The 19,671-nt window shown below is 41.1% G+C and overlaps 1 protein-coding gene across 3 annotated transcripts in view; it reads left to right on the top strand.

Annotated features, from left to right (window-relative positions):
• ZNF81 (zinc finger protein 81) overlaps positions 1–19,671 on the top strand; it is a 65,485-nt gene that overhangs the window by 24,468 nt on the left and 21,346 nt on the right. For 2 of the 3 annotated variants that reach the window (XM_019943453.3, XM_073798935.1), the window contains 2 exons: positions 11,550–11,676; positions 18,838–18,933. In XM_019943453.3, the coding sequence (XP_019799012.1) occupies positions 11,550–11,676; positions 18,838–18,933 (223 nt within the window). Of the gene's footprint in view, positions 1–11,549; positions 11,677–15,261; positions 15,326–18,837; positions 18,934–19,671 lie in introns of all 3 variants that reach the window. The other variant, XM_019943454.3, reaches the window with a different exon arrangement.

Genomic DNA, 19,671 nt, shown 5'->3' with positions numbered 1-19,671 from the left:
TTATGGTTTTTGTCAAACTATAGAAATGATGATGTGGAATAATGTATCCTAGAAATTGGTGGTCCGTGTGCGTGGTCAAAGGCTTGAAGACCTTGATCTTAGAATTAGTATTTGGAGATAAGACAATGGTATTTTTACATCACTTCTCTGAGCACATGGTTTTTTGATGCATGTCTTTGTTGTTAAAAGAAAAAATCATGTTTAGTATTGAAAAAGGAACTAAATGTTTTAATTGAAAATGTGTGAGAAAACTAAGTTGACGCTCTCAAGGTTAAATGCAACATTAATAGAGGGAGACAGAGTTAGGACTATAAGGTGCTGAAACGCAACTCTTCCCACTAGCTGCTGGGCCTCGCATTCCCACAGAATATCTGAAGGGCTCTTATGTCAAAACCTCAAACTTTGATCACACTGATAGCAGCATGAATTGAAGAAACTCTGTAGGAACATACTAAAATACAGCTTGCAGAATACACAGTGAGGTGTAAGGAAGAAACAGTAAATCAAGCATCTGGGCACTCCGTAATTAGAAGAATAGTTGGAGGTTGAACAGGGACACAGCGCAGCCTATGTGATGAAGGCAGAGCCATAGACTGCGGCTTCAGGAAAAGGAATGCTGGCTAATTATCTTCATAGGTACTGGTGTGCGTGGAGGATGCTCCCAAGGCAAGAAGCTCCAAGAAAGTGAACCAAATCAAACTTCTGAAATGGAAATTTTCCAAAGATGGTGAGAGTCATAATAAAAATCATAGCACTCTTTTTTTTTTAATTTTTCAATGATGGCTTTTAACTGGATGTTAAATCAAATTCTTATCTGCCTTTTTGTAGATAGCACATTATATAAAATACACTTAGCACCACTACCAATGTAACGGATACACTGAATAACAGTTCACTTCTCACTTTACACTGAGGGGGAGAAGGGCTGCGGTTGTCAGCCTGTCAGAAATTAAGTATGTAAATTAATGCTTAAGTGTATGAATTTGAATATGATTTACAAGAGGCTTGGAGTGTTGTTGGGGGGAAATACTGAGGTTTCTCTCTCCCCTTCAAGGTTAACACGTGCTCAGTGACCTTTACAGACTGCATGCGGGCATGGGTGTGCCCATGTGTGCACTTGGCCACCGAGCTTTGGCCGGGAGCTGAAATACTCATGAAGAGCAAATCCTGGACTCCTTCTGGAACGCCCCTTTCTGCCATCCATGAATGTCAGCCCATAAAAGCAATTTCATTAGCATTTCCTCATTTTCCAATATAAGCAGTGAGTGTGGCCTGACAATATGGGCCCTCATCCATCCTTTGCAGAGTATGGGAAAAATCATAGCACTCTTTGTAGTAAAATTTTTCAGCATGTTAAGTTGTATTCTGTTGACATTTACAATCAAAGGAGAACGATACTGTTATGATCATATACTGTTCTCTGAAATGAATGGACCATGGCACCCAGGACTTTATCAGTCATCCAGTCTTCCCTCCTTTGGTGCCAGGGAAACTGAAGGCCAGAGAGGAGAAGCAGCACAGCCCCCAGCCAGGGAGGCCTGGCTCTGAGCCTTCTAGCTCAGGAGGTGTTGAGCTGTCCCTGCATCGCTGTATCCTGCTGGTTTTCAGTCTGACATTTCCTGTGAGCTTTCTTTTTTTTTTTTCTTTAAAGCAAGATTTATTACTAGAGATATTTCATAATATAAAAGAGCCAATTTAACAAAACAATATAAAAATTTTATATCTGTACACAGCTAATAACATAGCCTCAAGATAATAAAACATAAACGGAGAAAAAAAAGAGAAATAATCAAATCCATACTCAGTGGAAAATTTAACATACCTCTTTCAGTTACTGAAAGAAAAAACAGGCAAAAATTCAGTAGATATAAAAGACCTGAACAACATAATTAATGAACTTGAGCCAACAAAAATATATAGAGCACTGTAACCAACAACTTCCGGGTACATATTCTTTTCAAGAGCACAAGGAATGATTATAGAAATAAACCACATGCTGTGCAATAAAGTTTTTAATATGTCATTTTAAATTATCATTCAGCTAAAAATATTTTTAAATTTCCTTTTTTTGTCCCATGAATTATTTAGAATCCTGTGAGCTTTCTTTTGCTAAAAGAAACGAACTCACATTTATAAATGAGAGCTATTTGTTTTGACTATGTCCGTAACTTTTTCTAAGTGAAGCATGTAGTGGTATCTTAAGGTGTGTTCCTGTGTGGCAGTTTTATAAAAAATTTGTTATTATGAATTTTTATTCCCAAATATAAATTTTAACTTAAAAATATAAAACTAAAACACTTCAGTGGTGATCTATTACTAAAAGAATTCATACTATTTCATGATCAGACTCCAGCCTACTTCCTTGGATTTTTTTTTTCTCATAATTGCCTCCTTGACATATTATATAATCTCTCCTTTTCACAAAGCTGTTCGCTCTTTCCTTAATTACTGTGTATTTTCCTGTCTCCACACCAATTTCTTCGTCTTTTCTGGAAAACATTTTCCCTCACTTATCTCTATCACACTTATTTTTTCCAGGATTCAGTTTAAACTGTACCAGCTCTATGGAACCTAAACCTACATCCCCAGTAGAATCAACTGTTTTCTCTTTGGGGCCCACATTGTACCCTGAATATATTTATAATATGCACTTTTTTGTGTGTTTTTTTGAAATGAGTTATATTTGAACGACATTGAATTACCCAGATCTTAAATGGTATAGTTTAATGAATTTTGACAAATATGTATACCCATCACTCAAATTAAAATATAGACCATGTCCATCACCCTTGAAGGTTCCCCCTTAATCAGTCAATATCCTCCCCCTGAGGCAATCATTGTTAATATTTTTAATCCCTATAGATTAGCCCTGCTGGTCCTTGATTGTCATATAAATAGAATCATACGGTTTATGTTTGGCTCTGTGTTTGGCTTCTATTTGTAAATTTTTGAGAGTCATCCAGGTTGTTTGTTCTACCAGTAGCTCTTTCTTTTTTATTGCTGAATATTCAATTATATGAATATGCTATAATTTGTTTATGCATTTACCTGCTGATGAACATTTGGAATGTTTCTAGTATTTTTATCATGATAAATCCTGCTATAAATATTCTTGTGGAATTTTTCTGAGGATATATTGTTGTCATTTCTCTTTAGTATCTACCAAGGAATGGAATTGCCAGATTACAGGCTGGTGTATATTTAACTTTATTAGAAACTGCCAAACCAGGGACTTCCCTGGTGGGGCAGTGGTTAAGAATCCGCCTGCCAATGCAGGGGACACAGGTTCGATCTCTGATCTGGGAAGATCCCACATGCCGCGGAGCAACTAAGCTCGCACGCTACAACTACTGAGCCTGCATGCCCTAGGGCCCACGTGCTGCAACTACTGAGCCCGCACGCTTTAGGGCCCACATGCCACAACCACTGAGCCCGCGTGCCTAGAGCCCATGCTCCGCAACAAGAGAAGCCACCACAATGAGAAGCCCGGGCACCACAACGAAGAGTAGCCCCTGCTCAACACAACTAGAGAAGGCCCGTGCACAGCAGCGAAGACCCAACACAGCCAAAAAAAAAAAAAAAAAGAAACTGCCAAACAAGTTTCCAAAGTGATAGTTCAGTTTTACATTTCTACCAGCAATTTTTCAGTTTTTTTTAATTTTAGCTTTGAAAGTGAGTGTATAGTGCTATCTCAGTGTAGTTTAAATTGCATTTCCCTTATAACTAATGATGTTGGACATCTTTTAATATGCTTTATTGGTATGTCTTTTTCATGTGTGTCTGTTCAAATATTTTGCCCATTTAAAAAAATTGGGTTACAGGCCTCCCTGGTGGCACAGTGGTTGAGAGTCCACCTGCCAATGCAGGAGACACGGGTTTGTGCCCTGGTCTGGGAGGATCCCACATGCTGCAGAGCGGCTGGGCCCGTGAGCCATGGCGGCTGAGCCTGCGTGTCCGGAGCCTGTGGTCCGCAATGGGAGAGGCCACGGCAGTGAGAGGCCTGCGTACCGCGAAAAAAAAAAAAAATTGGGTTACATGTCTTTTTCTTTTTGCTTTGTAGGAGTTCTTTATACATTCTTAATATGGGTGTTTTGTATACATATTGCAAATATTTTCTCCCAGTCTGTGTCTTGGCTTTTTGTTTTCTTAATGACATCTTTTTTAAATTTTTATTTTATTGAAGTATAGTTGATTTACAATGTTGTGTTCAACATTTCTGCTGTACAGCAAAGTGATTCAGTTATACATATATATATTCTTTTTCACATTCTTTTCCATTATGGCTTATCACAGGATATTGAATATAATTCCCTGTGCTCTACAGTAGGACCTTGTTGTGTATCCATTCTGTATGTAATAGTTTGCATCTGCTAACCCCAAACTCCCAATCCATCCCTCCCCCACTGCCCCTCCCCGTTGGCAACCACAAGTCTGTTCTCTATGTCTATGAGTTAATGACATCTTTTGATGAGCAGAAGTTTTAATTTTGATAAGGTCCCATTTATCAAAATTTTCTTTTGTGGTTGTTGCTTTTTGTACTATGTCAAGAAATCCTTGCTTGTCCCAGCATTGCAAAGATGTTCTCTTATGTCTTCTTCTGGGGCATTGTTAGTTTTAGTTTTTATGTTTAGGTCGATAATACAGCTTGAATTAATTTTTTGTTGACTTTTTCTGTCATTTGTTTTCTATTTCATTAATTTTTTTGATCTTTGCTAGTTCTTTTACCTTCTTTGGGTTCATTTGGTCTTTTACTTTCTAGCTCCTTGAGGTTAAATTTTAGGTCATTGATTTTAGACTCTTTTCTAATATAAGCATTTAAAGCTATAAATTTCCTTCGAAATTTATCTTTATTTGCTTCATGCAAATTTTGATTTTTTTTAGTAAGCAGCCTTCTAAGTTGGCTGTCAGTGATCCCCACTTCTCGGTATTCATACCCTTGTGTAATCCACTCCCCTTTGTATGTGGGCTGGACCTAGTGACTTGCTTCTAAGAAACCGAATAAGGTAAAAGTGTTGGGATGTCAATTATGTGATTAGGTTATAAAAGACTGTAACTTCCATCTTGCTGGCACTCTCTCTCTCTGGTTCTTCTTGCTTGCTGGCTTTGATGAAACAAGCTGCCATGTTGTGAACTTCCCTATGGAGAGATCCACGTGGCAAAGGACTGAGGGCAGCCACTGGCCAACAGTCAATAAGGAACTGAGTCACTCAGTACAACAGACCTCGAGAAACTGAATGTTATCAACAACCACTTGCCTGAGCTTGGAAGTGGGTCATTCCAAGTCAGTGTTCAAGATGAACGTAGCCCTGGCCAACATCTTGACTGCAGCCTTGTGAGAGGACCTATTTAAGCCACACCTGGGCCCCTGACCCACTGTGAGATAATGGATATTGTTGTAACTCACTAAGTTTTAGGGTAATTTGCTATGCATCAAATAGAAAGCTAACACAGATTTTGGTACTGGGAGTAGGGTGTTGTCATAACACACCTAAAAATGTGGGAATATCTTTCAAACTTGGATGTGGGTGGAGGCTGGAAGGATTTTAAGGAGCATATTAGAGAAATCCTAAATTGCCTGAATAGACTATTAGTTGAAATTTGGACTATAGGATGCCGATGAAGGCTCAAAAGGAAGTGAAGAACATGTTTTGGAAACTGGAGGAGCTTATGTGATAGAAACTTAGCAACACTGTCATCTGCAGTTATGTGGAAAGTAGAGAATTGTGCTTCATGAACTTGGTGAGCTATCTAATATTTCCAAGAAAAGTGTTGAACGCATCAAGTTTCTTGCTGCTTTTAGCAAAATATGAAAGGAGATAAATTGAGAGAAAGACTGTCAAACACAAAGGATCCAGGACTTGATGGTTTTGAAAATTATTAGCCTCTTCAGATAGCACAAGATTCTAAAGTTAAGAAATAGCTCTGCGAAATTGAGCTATTTGTAATGAGGTGGATAGACCTAGAGTCTGTCATACAGAGTGAAGTAAGTCAGAAAGAAAAAGACAAATACCGTATGCTAACACATATATATGGAATTTAAGAAAAAAAATGTCATGAAGAACCTAGGGGTAAGACAGGAATAAAGACGCAGACCTACTGGAGAACGGACTTGAGGATATGGGGAGGGGGAAGGGTGAGCTGTGACAGGGTGAGAAAGAGTCATGGACATATACACATTAACAAACGTAAGGTAGATAGCTAGTGGGAAGCAGCCGCATGGCACAGGGATATCGCCTCGGTGCTTTGTGACCGCCTGGAGGGGTAGGATGGGGAGGGTGGGAGGGAGGGAGATGCAAGAGGGAAGAGATATGGGAACATATGTATATGTATAACTGATTCACTTTGTTATAAAGCAGAAAGTAACACACCATTGTAAAGCAATTATACCCCAATAAAGATGTTTAAAAAAAAAAGAAATAGCTCTGAAACACTATCAGGAAAATATGATCTAGAAATAAAGCAAAAGATGTGACTATACAACCTTTTCTTAAGACCTCAGATCAGAGGACCAGAGCATTCAGCCACACAAAACTCCCCTTGATGTGAATTGGTTCAGCCACTATGGAGAACAGTATGGAGGTTCCTTAAAAAACTACAAATAGAACTACCATATGACCCAGCAATCCCACTACTGGGCATATACCCTGAGAAAACCAAAATTCAAAAAGAGTCATGCACCAAAATGTTCATTGCAGCTCTATTTACAATAGCCCGGAGATGGAAACAACCTAAGTGCCCGTCATCGGATGAATGGATAAAGAAGATGTGGCACATATATACAATGGAATATTACTCAGCCATAAAAAGAAACGAAATTGAGCTATTTGTAATGAGGTGGATAGACCTAGAGTCTGTCATGCAGAGTGAAGTAAGTCAGAAAGAAAAAGACAAATACCGTATGCTAACACATATATATGGAATTTAAGAAAAAAATGTCATGAAGAACCTAGGGGTAAAGCAGGAATAAAGACGCAGACCTCTTAGAGAACGGACTTGAGGTTATGGGGAGGGGGAAGGGTGAGCTGTGACAGGGCGAGAGAGAGTCATGGGCATATACACAGTAACAAACGCAGTAAGGTAGATAGCTAGTGGGAAGCAGCCGCATGGCACAGGGATATTGGCTCGGTGCTTTGTGACAGCCTGGAGGGGTGGGATGGGGAGGGTGGGAGGGAGGGAGACGCAACAGGGAAGACATATGGGAACATATGTTTATGTATGACTGATTCACTTTGTTATAAAGCAGAAACTAACACACTATTGTAAAGCAATTATACCCCAATAAAGATGTAAAAAAAAAAAAAAAAAACTCCCCTTGAAGAGATTAAGAGTGCCTCATAGATCTCAATCAAGCAAGAGGGCCTCTAGGAAGCTTAAGAGTGTGTCTCTCAGCCCTCTCAGCAGGAGTCCAAGATAAAGAATGGCTTATCTCAAACAGATCTGTAGGTGCACTTTTCGTCTAAGGGAGTGAACCCAGTGAGATTCACAGACAACTCATAAAATTTTAGAGCAAATTATATGAACAGAAACACTACCACCTTAGACTTAAAGGGATAGAGACAATACAAAAATGGAAAGATGTCAGACCTTCAAAATTCTACCGGTAGGAAGCAGACTGAGAAAACTCTTCTGCTACCTTTCCTGAAATGCTACCTTTCAACCTTTCATGAAATAGGAAAGATGGCTCAGAGGGTGGGACCAGAAACACAGAGGGTAGAACCAAAAGCCATGAAGAACTTATCAAGGCACTCCTAGATTTGCCCAGCCAGATAAAACTTATTTTCTTCATCATTTAAAAACTTTGTAGTTTGTATTCTGTATTTTGACCTCTGTTTCTTCTGTTGAGCACTGAGTGGTCATTTTAATCACTGTTTCCCTGTATGTAATATGTCTTTTTCTGTTTGTTTTCTGGCTGCTTTCTTTTCTTCTTTGGTTTTCATTAGTTTGACTACACTGTGCATAGGTGTGGTTTTCTGTGGATTTATCCTGCTTGAATCTGTAAATTTATGTCTTTTACCATATTTGGGAAGTTTCTGCCCCTTATTTTTTTATATAAATTTATTTATTATTTATTTTTGTCTGCATTGGGTCTTCGTTGCTGTGTGCGGGCTTTCTCTAGTTGCGGTGAGCAGGGGCTACTCTTCGTTGTGGTGCATGGGCTCCTCATTGCAGTGGATTCTCTTGTTGCAGAGCACGGGCTCTAGGTGCACGGGCTTTAGTAGTTGTGGCACGCGGGCTCAGTAGTTGTGGCTTGCGGGCTCTAGAGTGCAGGCTCAGTAGTTGTGGCGCATGGGCTTAGTTGTTCCACAGCATGTGGGATCTTGCCAGATCAGGGCTCAAACCCGTGTCCCCTGCATTGGCAGGCAGATTCTTAACCACTGTGCCACCAGGGAAGTCCATGCCTTTTTTTTTTTTTTTTTTTGTGGTACGCAGGCCTCTCACTGTTGTGGCCTCTCCCATTGTGGAGCACAGGCTCCAGACGCGCAGGCTCAGCTGCCATGGCTCACGGGCCCAGCCGCTCTGCGGCATGTGGGATCTTCCCGGACCGGGGCACGAACCCGTGTCCCCTGCATCGGCCGGCGGACTCTCAACCACTGCACCACCAGGGAAGCCCCACTTGGTTATTTTTTTAAATTGAGGTATAATTGACATATAAAATTATATTAGTTTCAGGTATATAACATGATCATTCAATATTGTATATATTGTGAAATGATCACCACAATAAGTCTAGCTAACATCCATTACCATACATAATTACAAATATTTTTCTTGTGATGAGAACTTTTAAGATTTACTTTCTTAGCAACTTTCAAATATGCAATACAGTATTATTAACTATAGTTATCATGCTGTATATTACATCCCCATGACTTATTTATTTTATAACTGGAAGTTTGTACCTTTTGACCCCTTCACGCATTTCACCCACCACCCACTCCTGCCTCTGGCAACCACCAACTCTTCTCTGTATCTGTGAGCTCTGTTTTCTGTTTTTTGTTTTTCTTAGACTCCACATATAAGTGAGATCATATGGAATTTTCTTTCTCTGTCTGATTTATTTCACTTAGCATAATGCCTTCAAGGTCCATCCATGTTGTTGCAATGGCAATATTTCCTTCTTTTTTATAGCTGAATAATATTCCATTGTGTGTATGTGTGTGTGTGTGTATGTGTGTGTGTGTGTATGTGTGTGTGTGTATATACACACATACCACATTTTCTTTATCCATTTTTCCACTTATGGTTGCTTAGGTTGATTCTATATCTTGACTATTGTAAATAATGCTGTAGTGAATGTGGGAGTGCAGATATCTTTTTGATTTAATGTATTCATCTTCTTTAGATAGATACCCAGAAGTGGAAGTGCTGGGTCATACCTAGTTCTGTTTTTAATTTTTCGAGGAACCTCTATCTTGTTTTCCATAGTGGCTGCACTAATTTACATTTCCACCAACAGTGCACAAAGGTTCCCTTTTTCCTGTGTTCTCACTAACACTTGTCATTTCTTGTCTTTTTGATGATAGCCACTCTAACAGGTATGAGGTGATATCACATTGTGGGTTTGATTTGCATTTCCCTGATGATTAGTGATATTGAGCACCTTTTCATGTACATGTTGGCCATCTGTATATCTCTTTGGAGAAATGTCTGTTCAGATCCTCTGCCCGTTTTTTAATCAGATTTTTTTGGGTTTTTTGCTGTTGAGTTGTATGCGTTCTTTATATATTTTGCATATTAACCCCTTATCAGATATATGATTTGCAAATATTTTTTCCCATTCAGTAGGCTGCTGTGTCATTTTGTTGAAGGTTTCATTTGCTGTGCATAATATTTTTACTTTGGTATATTCCCACTTGTTTATTTTTGTTTTTTCTTGCCTTTGCTTTTGGTGTCAAATCCAAAAATTTATCTCCAAGACTTATGTCAAGGAGCTTACCACCTATGTTTTCATCTAGGAGTTGTATGATTTCTGATCTCATGTTCTAGTCTTTAATCCATTTTGAGTTATTTTTTGCATGTAGTATAAGATAGTGCTCCAGTTTCATTCCTTTGCATGTGGCTGTCCAGTTTTCCCAACACCATATATTGAAGAGACTGTCCTTTCCCCATTTTATGTTCTTGGCTCCTTTGTCATAAGTTAATTGACTGTATATGTGTGGGTTGATTTCTGGGCTTTCTGTTCTATTCTGTTGATCTGTATATTTGTTTTTATACCACAATCGAGTTACTTAATACATTCATCACCTCACAGAGTTGCTTAGTTTGAGTGTGTGTGTGTGTGTGTGTGTGTGTGTGTGTGTGTGTGTGTGTGTGGTGAGAACACTAAAGTTAATTTTTGTATATGGTGTGAGATGTGGGTCAAGGTTTGTTTTTTTCCTCCAAAACTCATATCCATTTGTTCCAGCACAATTTTTAAAAAAGACTTTTCCTTTCCCCCTTTGGCACCTTTGTCCCTTTCCCCTTTGGCACCTTTGTCAAAAACCAGTTGTCCATATGTGTGCAGATCTGTTTCTGGATTCTCTATTCTGTTCCATTGATATATGTGTCTGTTCTTAGATCAATACCACACTGTCTGATTATTGTAGCTTTAAAGTAAGTCTTAACATTGCATAGTATAAATCCTCCATGCTAATCCTTGCTTTGTGTATTCTAGTTGCTTTGCATAGCCATATAAACTTTTAACATCTCCCTGTCAATTTTTACCAAAAAGTTGACAAATAATTGGCTGAACAAGTAGAAGACAAATGAGTAAAGTGATATAAAATTTCAGCAGCACTCAATCAAGTTGATTTATATATTATAACTGCACCCACCAATGACTGAATATGCATTCCTTTCCAGGGACACATGAAACGTTCTTCCGGATAGAACATATGTTGAAATCATACAGAGTATGTTTTCTGACCACTATGGAATTAAATTAAAATTGGCCAAAAAAAAAAAGGCATCAAGAGAAAATGGTTATGTTTTTGAAGACTAAATGAAAGCAGCAGTAGAGGGAGCTATGTAAAGTGAAAAAAAATGTACATTCTTCCTTCTAAAAGTTATAAAACACAAATTCCCATTAAAATGAGCAACAAAATAGGATCAAGTTCAAATCCTGTACAGAAATATTATTTTTAAAAATGAAAGACTGAGGCGCTTCCCTGGTGGAGCAGTGGTTGAGAGTCCGCCTGCCGATGCAAGGGACACGGGTTTGTGCCCCGGTCCGGGAAGATCCCACATGCTGCGGAACGGCTGGGCCCGTGAGCCATGGCTGCTGAGCCTGCGCGTCCGGAGCCTGTGCTCCGCAACGGGAGAGGCCACAGTAGTGAGAGGCCCGCATACCAAAAAAAAAAAAAAAAGAAAAAGAAAGACTGAGTGTTGTATACAATGAATAGCAGAAATTTCCAATTAGATATTTGTATTCTGTACATTATGTATAAGTAGGTATTTAATAGGCATACCCTATGGGATATTATGGTAAAAGTTACTAAAAACAATTTTCTATCTCTTCCCTATCCCGCCATGCTGACCATGTCACCCTGAATGGGATTGTGTTGTTACAGGTGTCAGTGTCCTTTGAGGACGTGACTGTGGACTTCAGCAGGGAGGAGTGGCAGCAGCTGGATTCTACTCAAAGGCGCCTGTACCAGGACGTGATGCTGGAGAACTATAGCCACCTTCTCTCACTGGGTAAGCAGAGCCACTCTGTGAACCTACAAGGACCTTGTTATGGGTAAAATTGTGGCCCCCCCAAAGAAAATATGTTGAAGCCCTAACCCCCACTACTTCTGAATGTGACCTTATTTAGAAATAGGGTCTATCCAGAAGTAATCAAGCAAAAACAGGGTCATTAGATGGGCCCTAATCCAATATGACTGGCATCCTTATAAAAAAGGGACATCTAGACACAGAGACACAGAAACACAGAGGGAAGGCAATGTGAAGACATACAAGGAAAAGATGACCATGTGACTGGAGTGATGCATCTATAGGACAAGAAATGCCTGAGGCCACGAGAAGCCAGGAGTGAGGCATGGAACAGTTCCCTCCCTAGCACCTTCAAAAAGAGCATGGCCCTGCTTACACCTTGATGTTAGACTTCTGGCCTCCAGAACTTCAAGACAATAAATTTCTGTTGTTCTGAGCCACCCAGTTTGTGGTACTTTGTTACAACAGCCCTAGGAAACTAGCACAGCTTTCTGTACTGGGAAGTGGGGTGCTGCCGTAACAAATACCTACAAAATCCATGGAGGTGGCTTTGGAATTGGGCAATGGGTAGAGCCTGGAAAGATTTTCAGGTGCTTGATAGAAAATGTCTAGATTGCCTCAGAGAAACTGTTGGTAGAAATAGGAGTGTTAAAGGTGTTTTTGGTGAGGTCTCAGATGGAAGTGAGGAACATATAATTGGAAACTAGTGGAAAGGTGATTCTTATTATAAAGTGGCAGAGAATTTGGCTGAATTGTGGGTAGAAAACAGAAGTCGTGAGTGATGAATTTGGATATTTAGCTGAGGAGATTTCTAAGCAAAGTGTTAAAGGCAGGGCTTGGTTTCTGCTTCATACTTACAGTAAAATGCTAGAGGAAAGAGAAATTGAAGAAGGAATTGTTAGTAAAAAGGAACTAGAATATGAAGATTTGGAAAATTCTCAGCCTATCCATACTGCAAAATATAAGAAGGTGTACTCTGGAAAGAGCACCAAGGGTGTGGCTGGACAACCAGTTGCTAAAAAGATTAGGTATATGATTTGTGGATCCAGTCAACCATCTCAGAAGAAACGCTGCCAGCTTGGGCTGAAGAGGCCGGAGGCAGGGAAAAAGGAAGGAAGGCTGGGGTTCTGGGATTCTACAGACAGGAAACCAGTAAAGCTATTTGGCTATGAACACGCTTCAAGAAAAGGGATGAATGACCCCCAAAATGGTTCAGAAGCCAGCAGGGCTGTCACTGCCATCACAGGCCCAGAGGGCACAGACTGGGGAGATGCAGGGTGACTGGCTGTCACCTCTTTGTTTCCAGAAGGTGAGCCACCTAATTAGTTCCAGAGCTAAGAGGGCAGGGCCACCACCCAGGTGTGAGGTCGCCACATCTGATCTGAGGTCACACCTCTTAACATGCTCTCTTGAACTCTCTCTTCAACTGTCCCTTATGGTACTTGTTGACTATCAATTTTGAGCCAGTATTTAGCCTTAGACGGAGTTTACCGCCCACTTTAGGCACATTCTCAAGGAACACGACTCTGGGAGGACCCAGTCTCAGTGCTCCAAGGGCGGCTCCTGGCCTCATACCATCCACAGGCTGGGCCTCCATCATAAGGACTTGGGCCCCTTACGAGCAGCACTGGGAGGCAGGTGTTGCCCCTCCTTTTGTTTATGGAAAAGCCAGACACAAAAACTTACTCTTCAAGACCTTAGAAGGGATATCTCAACATGCCCCACACCACTGGACCCCTAGAAATTTCACTGCGATAGAAGGCCCCTAAATTTTTGTCAGATTTATTTCCCACCTTCTGCCACACAAATGTCTTATCCATAAGTCTAGAGTAGTTGCCCTCCTTGCTCACTAGGTCTAATGAGCATAGTATCATCCATGTAATGGACCGATGTGATGTCCTGTGGAAGGGAAAGTTGATCAAGATCCCTGCAGACTAAATTATGACATAGGACTGGAGAGTTGATCTGCCTCTGAGGTAGGACAGTGAAGGTGTATAGCTGGCCTTGCTAACGGAGAGAAAACTGCTTCTGCTGGTCTTGACTAACAGGTATTGTTTTTTAAAAAAGCATTTGCCAGATAAATAGCTACATACCCGGTATCAAGGAGTGCGTTCATTTGCTCAAGCAACAAAACCATATCTGGTACAGCAGCTGCTGTTGGAGTCACTAGCAGGTTGAGTTTATGATAATCCACTGTCTTCTGCACAGGCCAAATAGGCACGGTGAATAGGGATGTAGTGCAACCACCACCCTGCATCCTTCAGGTCCTTGATGGTGGCAGTAATCTCTGCAGTCCTTCAAGAATGCGGTACTGCTTTTGGTTTACCATTTTCTGAGGTAGAGGCAGTTCTAGTGGCTTCCACTTGGCATTTCCCACCATAAAACGCCTCACTCCATAGGTCAGGAAACCAATATGGGGATACTGCCTGTTGCTGAGTATGTGTATTCCAGTTATGCATTCCTGGACCAGAGAAATAACCGCAAGATGGCTTTGGGGATCCACTGAGCCCACTGTGTGTGATGGACCTGAGCGAAAACTCCATTGATCACTTCACTTTTATAAGCCCCTACGCTGTCTGGTGGGCCACAGTGATGTTTTGGGTCTTTTGGAATTAGTGTCAGTTCAGTGCTAGGGTCCAGTGATATCTGGTAAGCCTCATTGTTTTTTTCCCCAACGCACAGGTACCCTGTAAAGGGCTATAGGTCCCTTTAGGGAAGGTTGGGAGAAAGGTTAGTAGTATAAATTTTTGGCAGTGTCATGGGTTCCTTCCTTCAGGGACCCAGCCTCCCCTTCATTCAAAAGTGTTCATTCCGGGTATATAAACTGGCTCAAGTCTGAGAATTGATTGAGGAGCCAGGACTCTGTGTTTTGATGTTTCAAGTTAGACTTCTGTTCACTTGACCTAGGACTCTTCTCCTTATACAGATCAAGTAAGAATTTAGTAGATTGCCCACCTGTTTCTTTTCTAGGGATGTCAGGATCAACTAGCCAACCCATAGATCTCTGTGAATTGGACTTTTTGTTTGTTTGTTTTTTTGGCAGCACAGAAAGTTTGTTTTATTTCTAATGTATATTAAAGACATGTATGCATTTTTTCCTATTTGACAGTAGTATGGTATATGAGAAAGAAGTTTAAATCTTCACCCGGCCACTTGTTGAGTGAATAACTAAGCCTCTTACTAGCTATGTGATTTTGGAATTTTACCTCTCTGAGCCTCAGTTTCCTTATCTAAAGGGACTAAGAGGAGAGTTATTTTCAAGATGAAATGAATGAATTTATCTAAAGTGCCTAGGGCAGTGTCTGGTACATAATGAATACTCAGTATTCTTTCATTTCCCCTTTCCTTGCTCTTAATTTGTTGATATGTCTGTCTGTGAGCAGATGAGCCACTCTGTAACAGGTGTTATATTTAATGCTATTCCCCTATTCTCATATAGTGTTAGAAGGATAGAGAGGTATAGACATATAACACATAAATATATGAGTATGTAGCATAGTTTCATAAATATCTGAAAACTGTTCTTTGCTAAATGTTCATATACTGTTTTTGTCCTGCTTTTCTTAGACTGTCCTAACTCTGCTGCCTTGAAAGAAGGTTATCTCTTAAATAATGGAACACTAAGATAAAGGTTTGTTTTGAAAGATGTCTGAAGTCTAATGAGTAGGAGAATGAATTAAAACAGTATTATAAAAATGTCTACTCTTATGTGTGAATCGGACTTTTCTGATTACTGCTTTGACCCTGTGGTAACCGCATCCACCTTGCATTTGACAACTCAATGCCTCTGTTTGGCCCCTGCCACCCCAGGATCCAATTACTCCCATTGCATTTAGGTTTCCCAGTTCACTGGCAGAAGTTCCCACTGAAATTTCTGACCTACAGCAAGGAGCTTGCAGCAAAGAGCAATCACAGATTACCCGGGGCCCCTTCACAAATTTATTAGTCACAGTCATCATGACAGGTGTGTCTCTGGACCCTCCCAGTGTGAGTGAGCAGACCTTCCACGATAAATCCACTCTAACATTCCAATCTCCCTAAGCCTTTGGATGCCTTCCTCTGTAGTACACCAAAGTAGTCCTGGCATTTCAGCTACATTTAGTGTGGGCCATGTTTTGGTCCATGTTTCAACCAACCAGCCAAACACACTGTTTCAGCCCTTCCTAACCCCTCAAGTGGCAACATTACATTCAGAATCTGCTTAGTGTACACATATCAATAATTTTGGCCTGATCCAACTTTATGTTCTTTCCATTATCCCACACTCTTAATATCCATTTCCACACATATTCCCCAGATTTCTGTCCGTATAGATTGGACAAATCATGCAGTTCTTTTGGAGTATCTCACACCTCCTCATGGGTCACACTCTGTACCTCACCCTTGGGCCTTGATGAGACTTAAGTCTAGTTATAGGTCTGGAAGCAAAGAAGGGTGGTAGACATAGGTCCTGAGGGGAACCAGCAGTACCTTACAAGGCAAGTCCCTCAGGGGAGCCCACTGCAGGCTCCTCTGGCAGAGGAGGGTTAAACTTCTCAGTTGAGGGTAAAAGGGCTGCTTCTACTGGCAAAGACTCATCTGAATTTAGAAGTTCAGTGTCCTCATATGTCTCCATTCCAGTTTTCAGGATCCCGTTCCTTCCTCATCAGTGCTCTCCTTTAACAGCAGACACTCTGTGAAGTTGGGAATTCAATTTGTGTTGTAATTTAGCCACTCACAGGATGAGACTCTGGGTTTGGTTTTCAGCCATCTCAGCTCTGCAGCTATAGGAGCTAAGAGTTACTTTCAGGACAGACAGAGAAATTTTCAGGTCACTTATGCGATGCATGATCTGGAAAATCAAATCCCTGAGCTCATCCTTTTCTTTCCCCACTTCATCCAGCGCAATTAGGAGTAACCAGGCAATCTTATTATACTTGGAAGTTTGACAAAAATTTCCAAGGTATCAAATACAAGGTTATCCAGAACCTCACTTCTTACAAGCATTTGATTAGGAGTATCCAGTGTTGACATTTTGCATATCTCTATTGCCATGTTACACCAGGGACTATTAGTGCCCTCCTTACTACTGAAATAGAGTCATTAGTGCTTTTGAATCTAATCAGAATAAGGAATCAATTCTAGAAATCCCATAACTAATTCAGAAAACTCATCCTTGAGATTCTGTTCCTCTAGAGCCACTCTCTATTATGGTTCTGCAGAGAAATAGAACCAATAGGATACAGGTATATACATATAGAGAGTATACACATACGTGCACGCGCACGTGTGTACATAAATACAGAGTAGGGGGGAGAGATATATTTTAAGGAACCAGCTCACCCAGTTGTGGGGACTGGCAAGTCTGAAGGGCAGGCCAGCAGGCTGGAAATTCAGGTGAGTTGATGTCGAACTTTTGAGTCTGAAATCCACAGGGCAGGCCACAGACTGCAAACTAGGCAGATTTCTTATGTCGCAGTCCTGAAGCAGAATTCCTTTTTCCACTACCCCGTTTTTTGTTCCCTTTGCTCTCAGCAAGCACCTCAGCTGGTTGTGGTTTTTTACCAAGTGGGATGACCCAAAACTTTATTCCTGAAGGGTCTGGCCCATCAGTAGTGCTGCCTGAGTTGAATTGTTGTAGTTTTCCATTGACTTTAATCACAGGGCATGATAGTATGCCTTATGGGGTCTCCTGTATTCTAGACATACTCTTCTTTACCTCCATCATGATATAGCAGTCCAATTTCCCCTTGGTGGTCAAGATCAACCACCACAGCCAGCACAGTAACTCCCTTCTTTGCCTGTCGATTCAGAGACATGAAAAGACCAAGATGTCCAGGTGGCAGACTTAACTTCCAGTTCAAGGGAATCGTTGTGTCTCTCGGTGGAAGTGTTCCTCCCTTTGGAACTAAAACGTGTAGAACAGCAGAGCATAAGGTTGCCGGTACAGGAAGCAAAATTTTTGCTAATGGGTCACTAGTGGTAATAGTAAGTGGTGCCACTCCTGGCCCGGGGCTGAGTGGGTGGGGCTACCACCCTCGTGGGCTTGGAGGACAGAGTGTTGTACCAATGAGAATTATTGTGAAGCCTTAAAATCTAATGGAATTTGCCCTGCTAGGTTTCAGACTTGCTTGAGACCTCCCATCCCTTTTTAAATTCTAATTTCTCCCTTTTGGAATGGGAGTATCATCTATCCTCTGCCTGTCCCACCACTGTATTTTGGAAGCAGATAACTCATCTGTTTCCACAGGTTTGCATGGAGAGGAATGTTGTCCCAGAATGACTCATACTCAAGTCTCACCTGTAAGATTTGGATGATTTAGATGATGTGATTTGAGACTTTGAGTTGATGTTTAGATGAGATTTTAGGCGTAAGAGTTGATGCTGGGATGATTAAGACTTTGGGGGATACTGGGATGGGGTTAGTGTATTTTGCACATGGGAAGGACATGAATTTTGGGGCATCAGAGGGCCGGCTCTTACGGGTTGAATTGTGTCCCCTCAAAAAAATATGTTAAAATCTTAACCCCCAGTACCTCAGAATGTGCCCTTATTTGCAAGTAGTAATCTTTACAGAGGGGATCAAGTTAAGATGAGGTCATTGGTCTGGGCCCTAATTGAGTGGTATCCTTACAAAAAAGGGAAATTTGGGCACTGAAATAGGCACACATAGAGGGAAGACAATGAGAAGAGACGCACAGGGAGAAGACAGCCATGGGACTGGAGTAAAATGCGTTTACAAGCCAAGGAATGCTAAAGATTTTTGGCAAGCACAAGTGCTAGAAGATGCAAGGAAGGATTCTCCCCTATATCTGCCAGAGAGAACATGACCCTGCTAACACCTTGATTTGAGATTTCTAGCCTCCAGAAATATGAGACAATACCTTCCTATTGTTTTAAGCCACCCAGTTTTCAGTACTTTGTTAGAGCAGCCCTAGGGGAACTAACACAGAACCTCAGAGAGGCTGCTTCCATCCTCAGCTGCTGAGTGCTCTGGGGCATCTGAAGTGTGTGATGGTGTCATCCTTGATTGGTCTGAGATTCTTCAGTCCCTTTGCACCTTTGCGCTTATTACTCTTTTCCCAATGAAATGTGGTCACTTTTCCAAAGAACAAATGGAAAGCAATTAGCTGGACCCCATTTTCTATCATTTCCTGTTAACAGGGTGTGAAATTCCCAAGCCAGAGGTCATCTTCAAGTTGGAGCAAGGAGAGGAGCCTTGGACGTTGGAGGAGGAAACCCCACATCAGAGCTGCTCAGGTGAGCGAGTGTGATCCGGGCAGAAGGGAGACATGGAAATACTTGAGGCTGATACTTGTAAAAGGCTATGATTGCTACCCTTTTTTTTTTAACATCTTTATTGGAGTATAATTGCTTTACAATGGTGTGTTAGTTTCTGCTCTACAACAAAGTGAATCAGTTATACATAACACATGTTCCCATATCTCTTCCCTCTTGCGTCTCCCTCCCTCCCACCCTCCCTTCCCACCCCTCTAGGTGGTCACAAAGCACCAAACTGATCTCCCTGTGCTATGTGGGTGCTTCCCACTGAAGGTTCCAAACTTTAGAGACTTCTTGAAAATAGATAACATTGGCCTCTCTGGTACCAAATTGCTCTCTCCCTTTATTTCCCTTACTGTTATCAACTGTCTTCTTGGCTTGGCTTTCCTCCAGGAGAATTGCTGCAATATGTATAGTCTCGATCATATGACAGGCTTCCTCAGTATGGATCTGGTTTTCTTGGATATTCTCTCCTTCCATCACATTTTTATGCTTTAGTACCGAAACCCCACTCCCAGGGTCTTAGATCCTTATCATATACATTCAGGTTTTAATGGATTTACCATCTTTGAAGATCAGTTGGTTGCCTCACTCCTGTCCTCCCTGGTGCCCTTTCACCTTCTTCCCCATCTCATTTTCATCTTCTCACTCTAAGATACCAATAAACTGTCATCTACAACCAGCCTCACCTTCTTTTCTCTTTGTAGGTATTGCCTT

Source organism: Tursiops truncatus, chromosome X, assembly GCF_011762595.2.
Source record: "Tursiops truncatus isolate mTurTru1 chromosome X, mTurTru1.mat.Y, whole genome shotgun sequence".
In the NCBI taxonomy this organism is placed as follows: domain Eukaryota; kingdom Metazoa; phylum Chordata; class Mammalia; order Artiodactyla; family Delphinidae; genus Tursiops; species Tursiops truncatus.
This window is presented reverse-complemented; position numbering and strand designations above follow the sequence as displayed.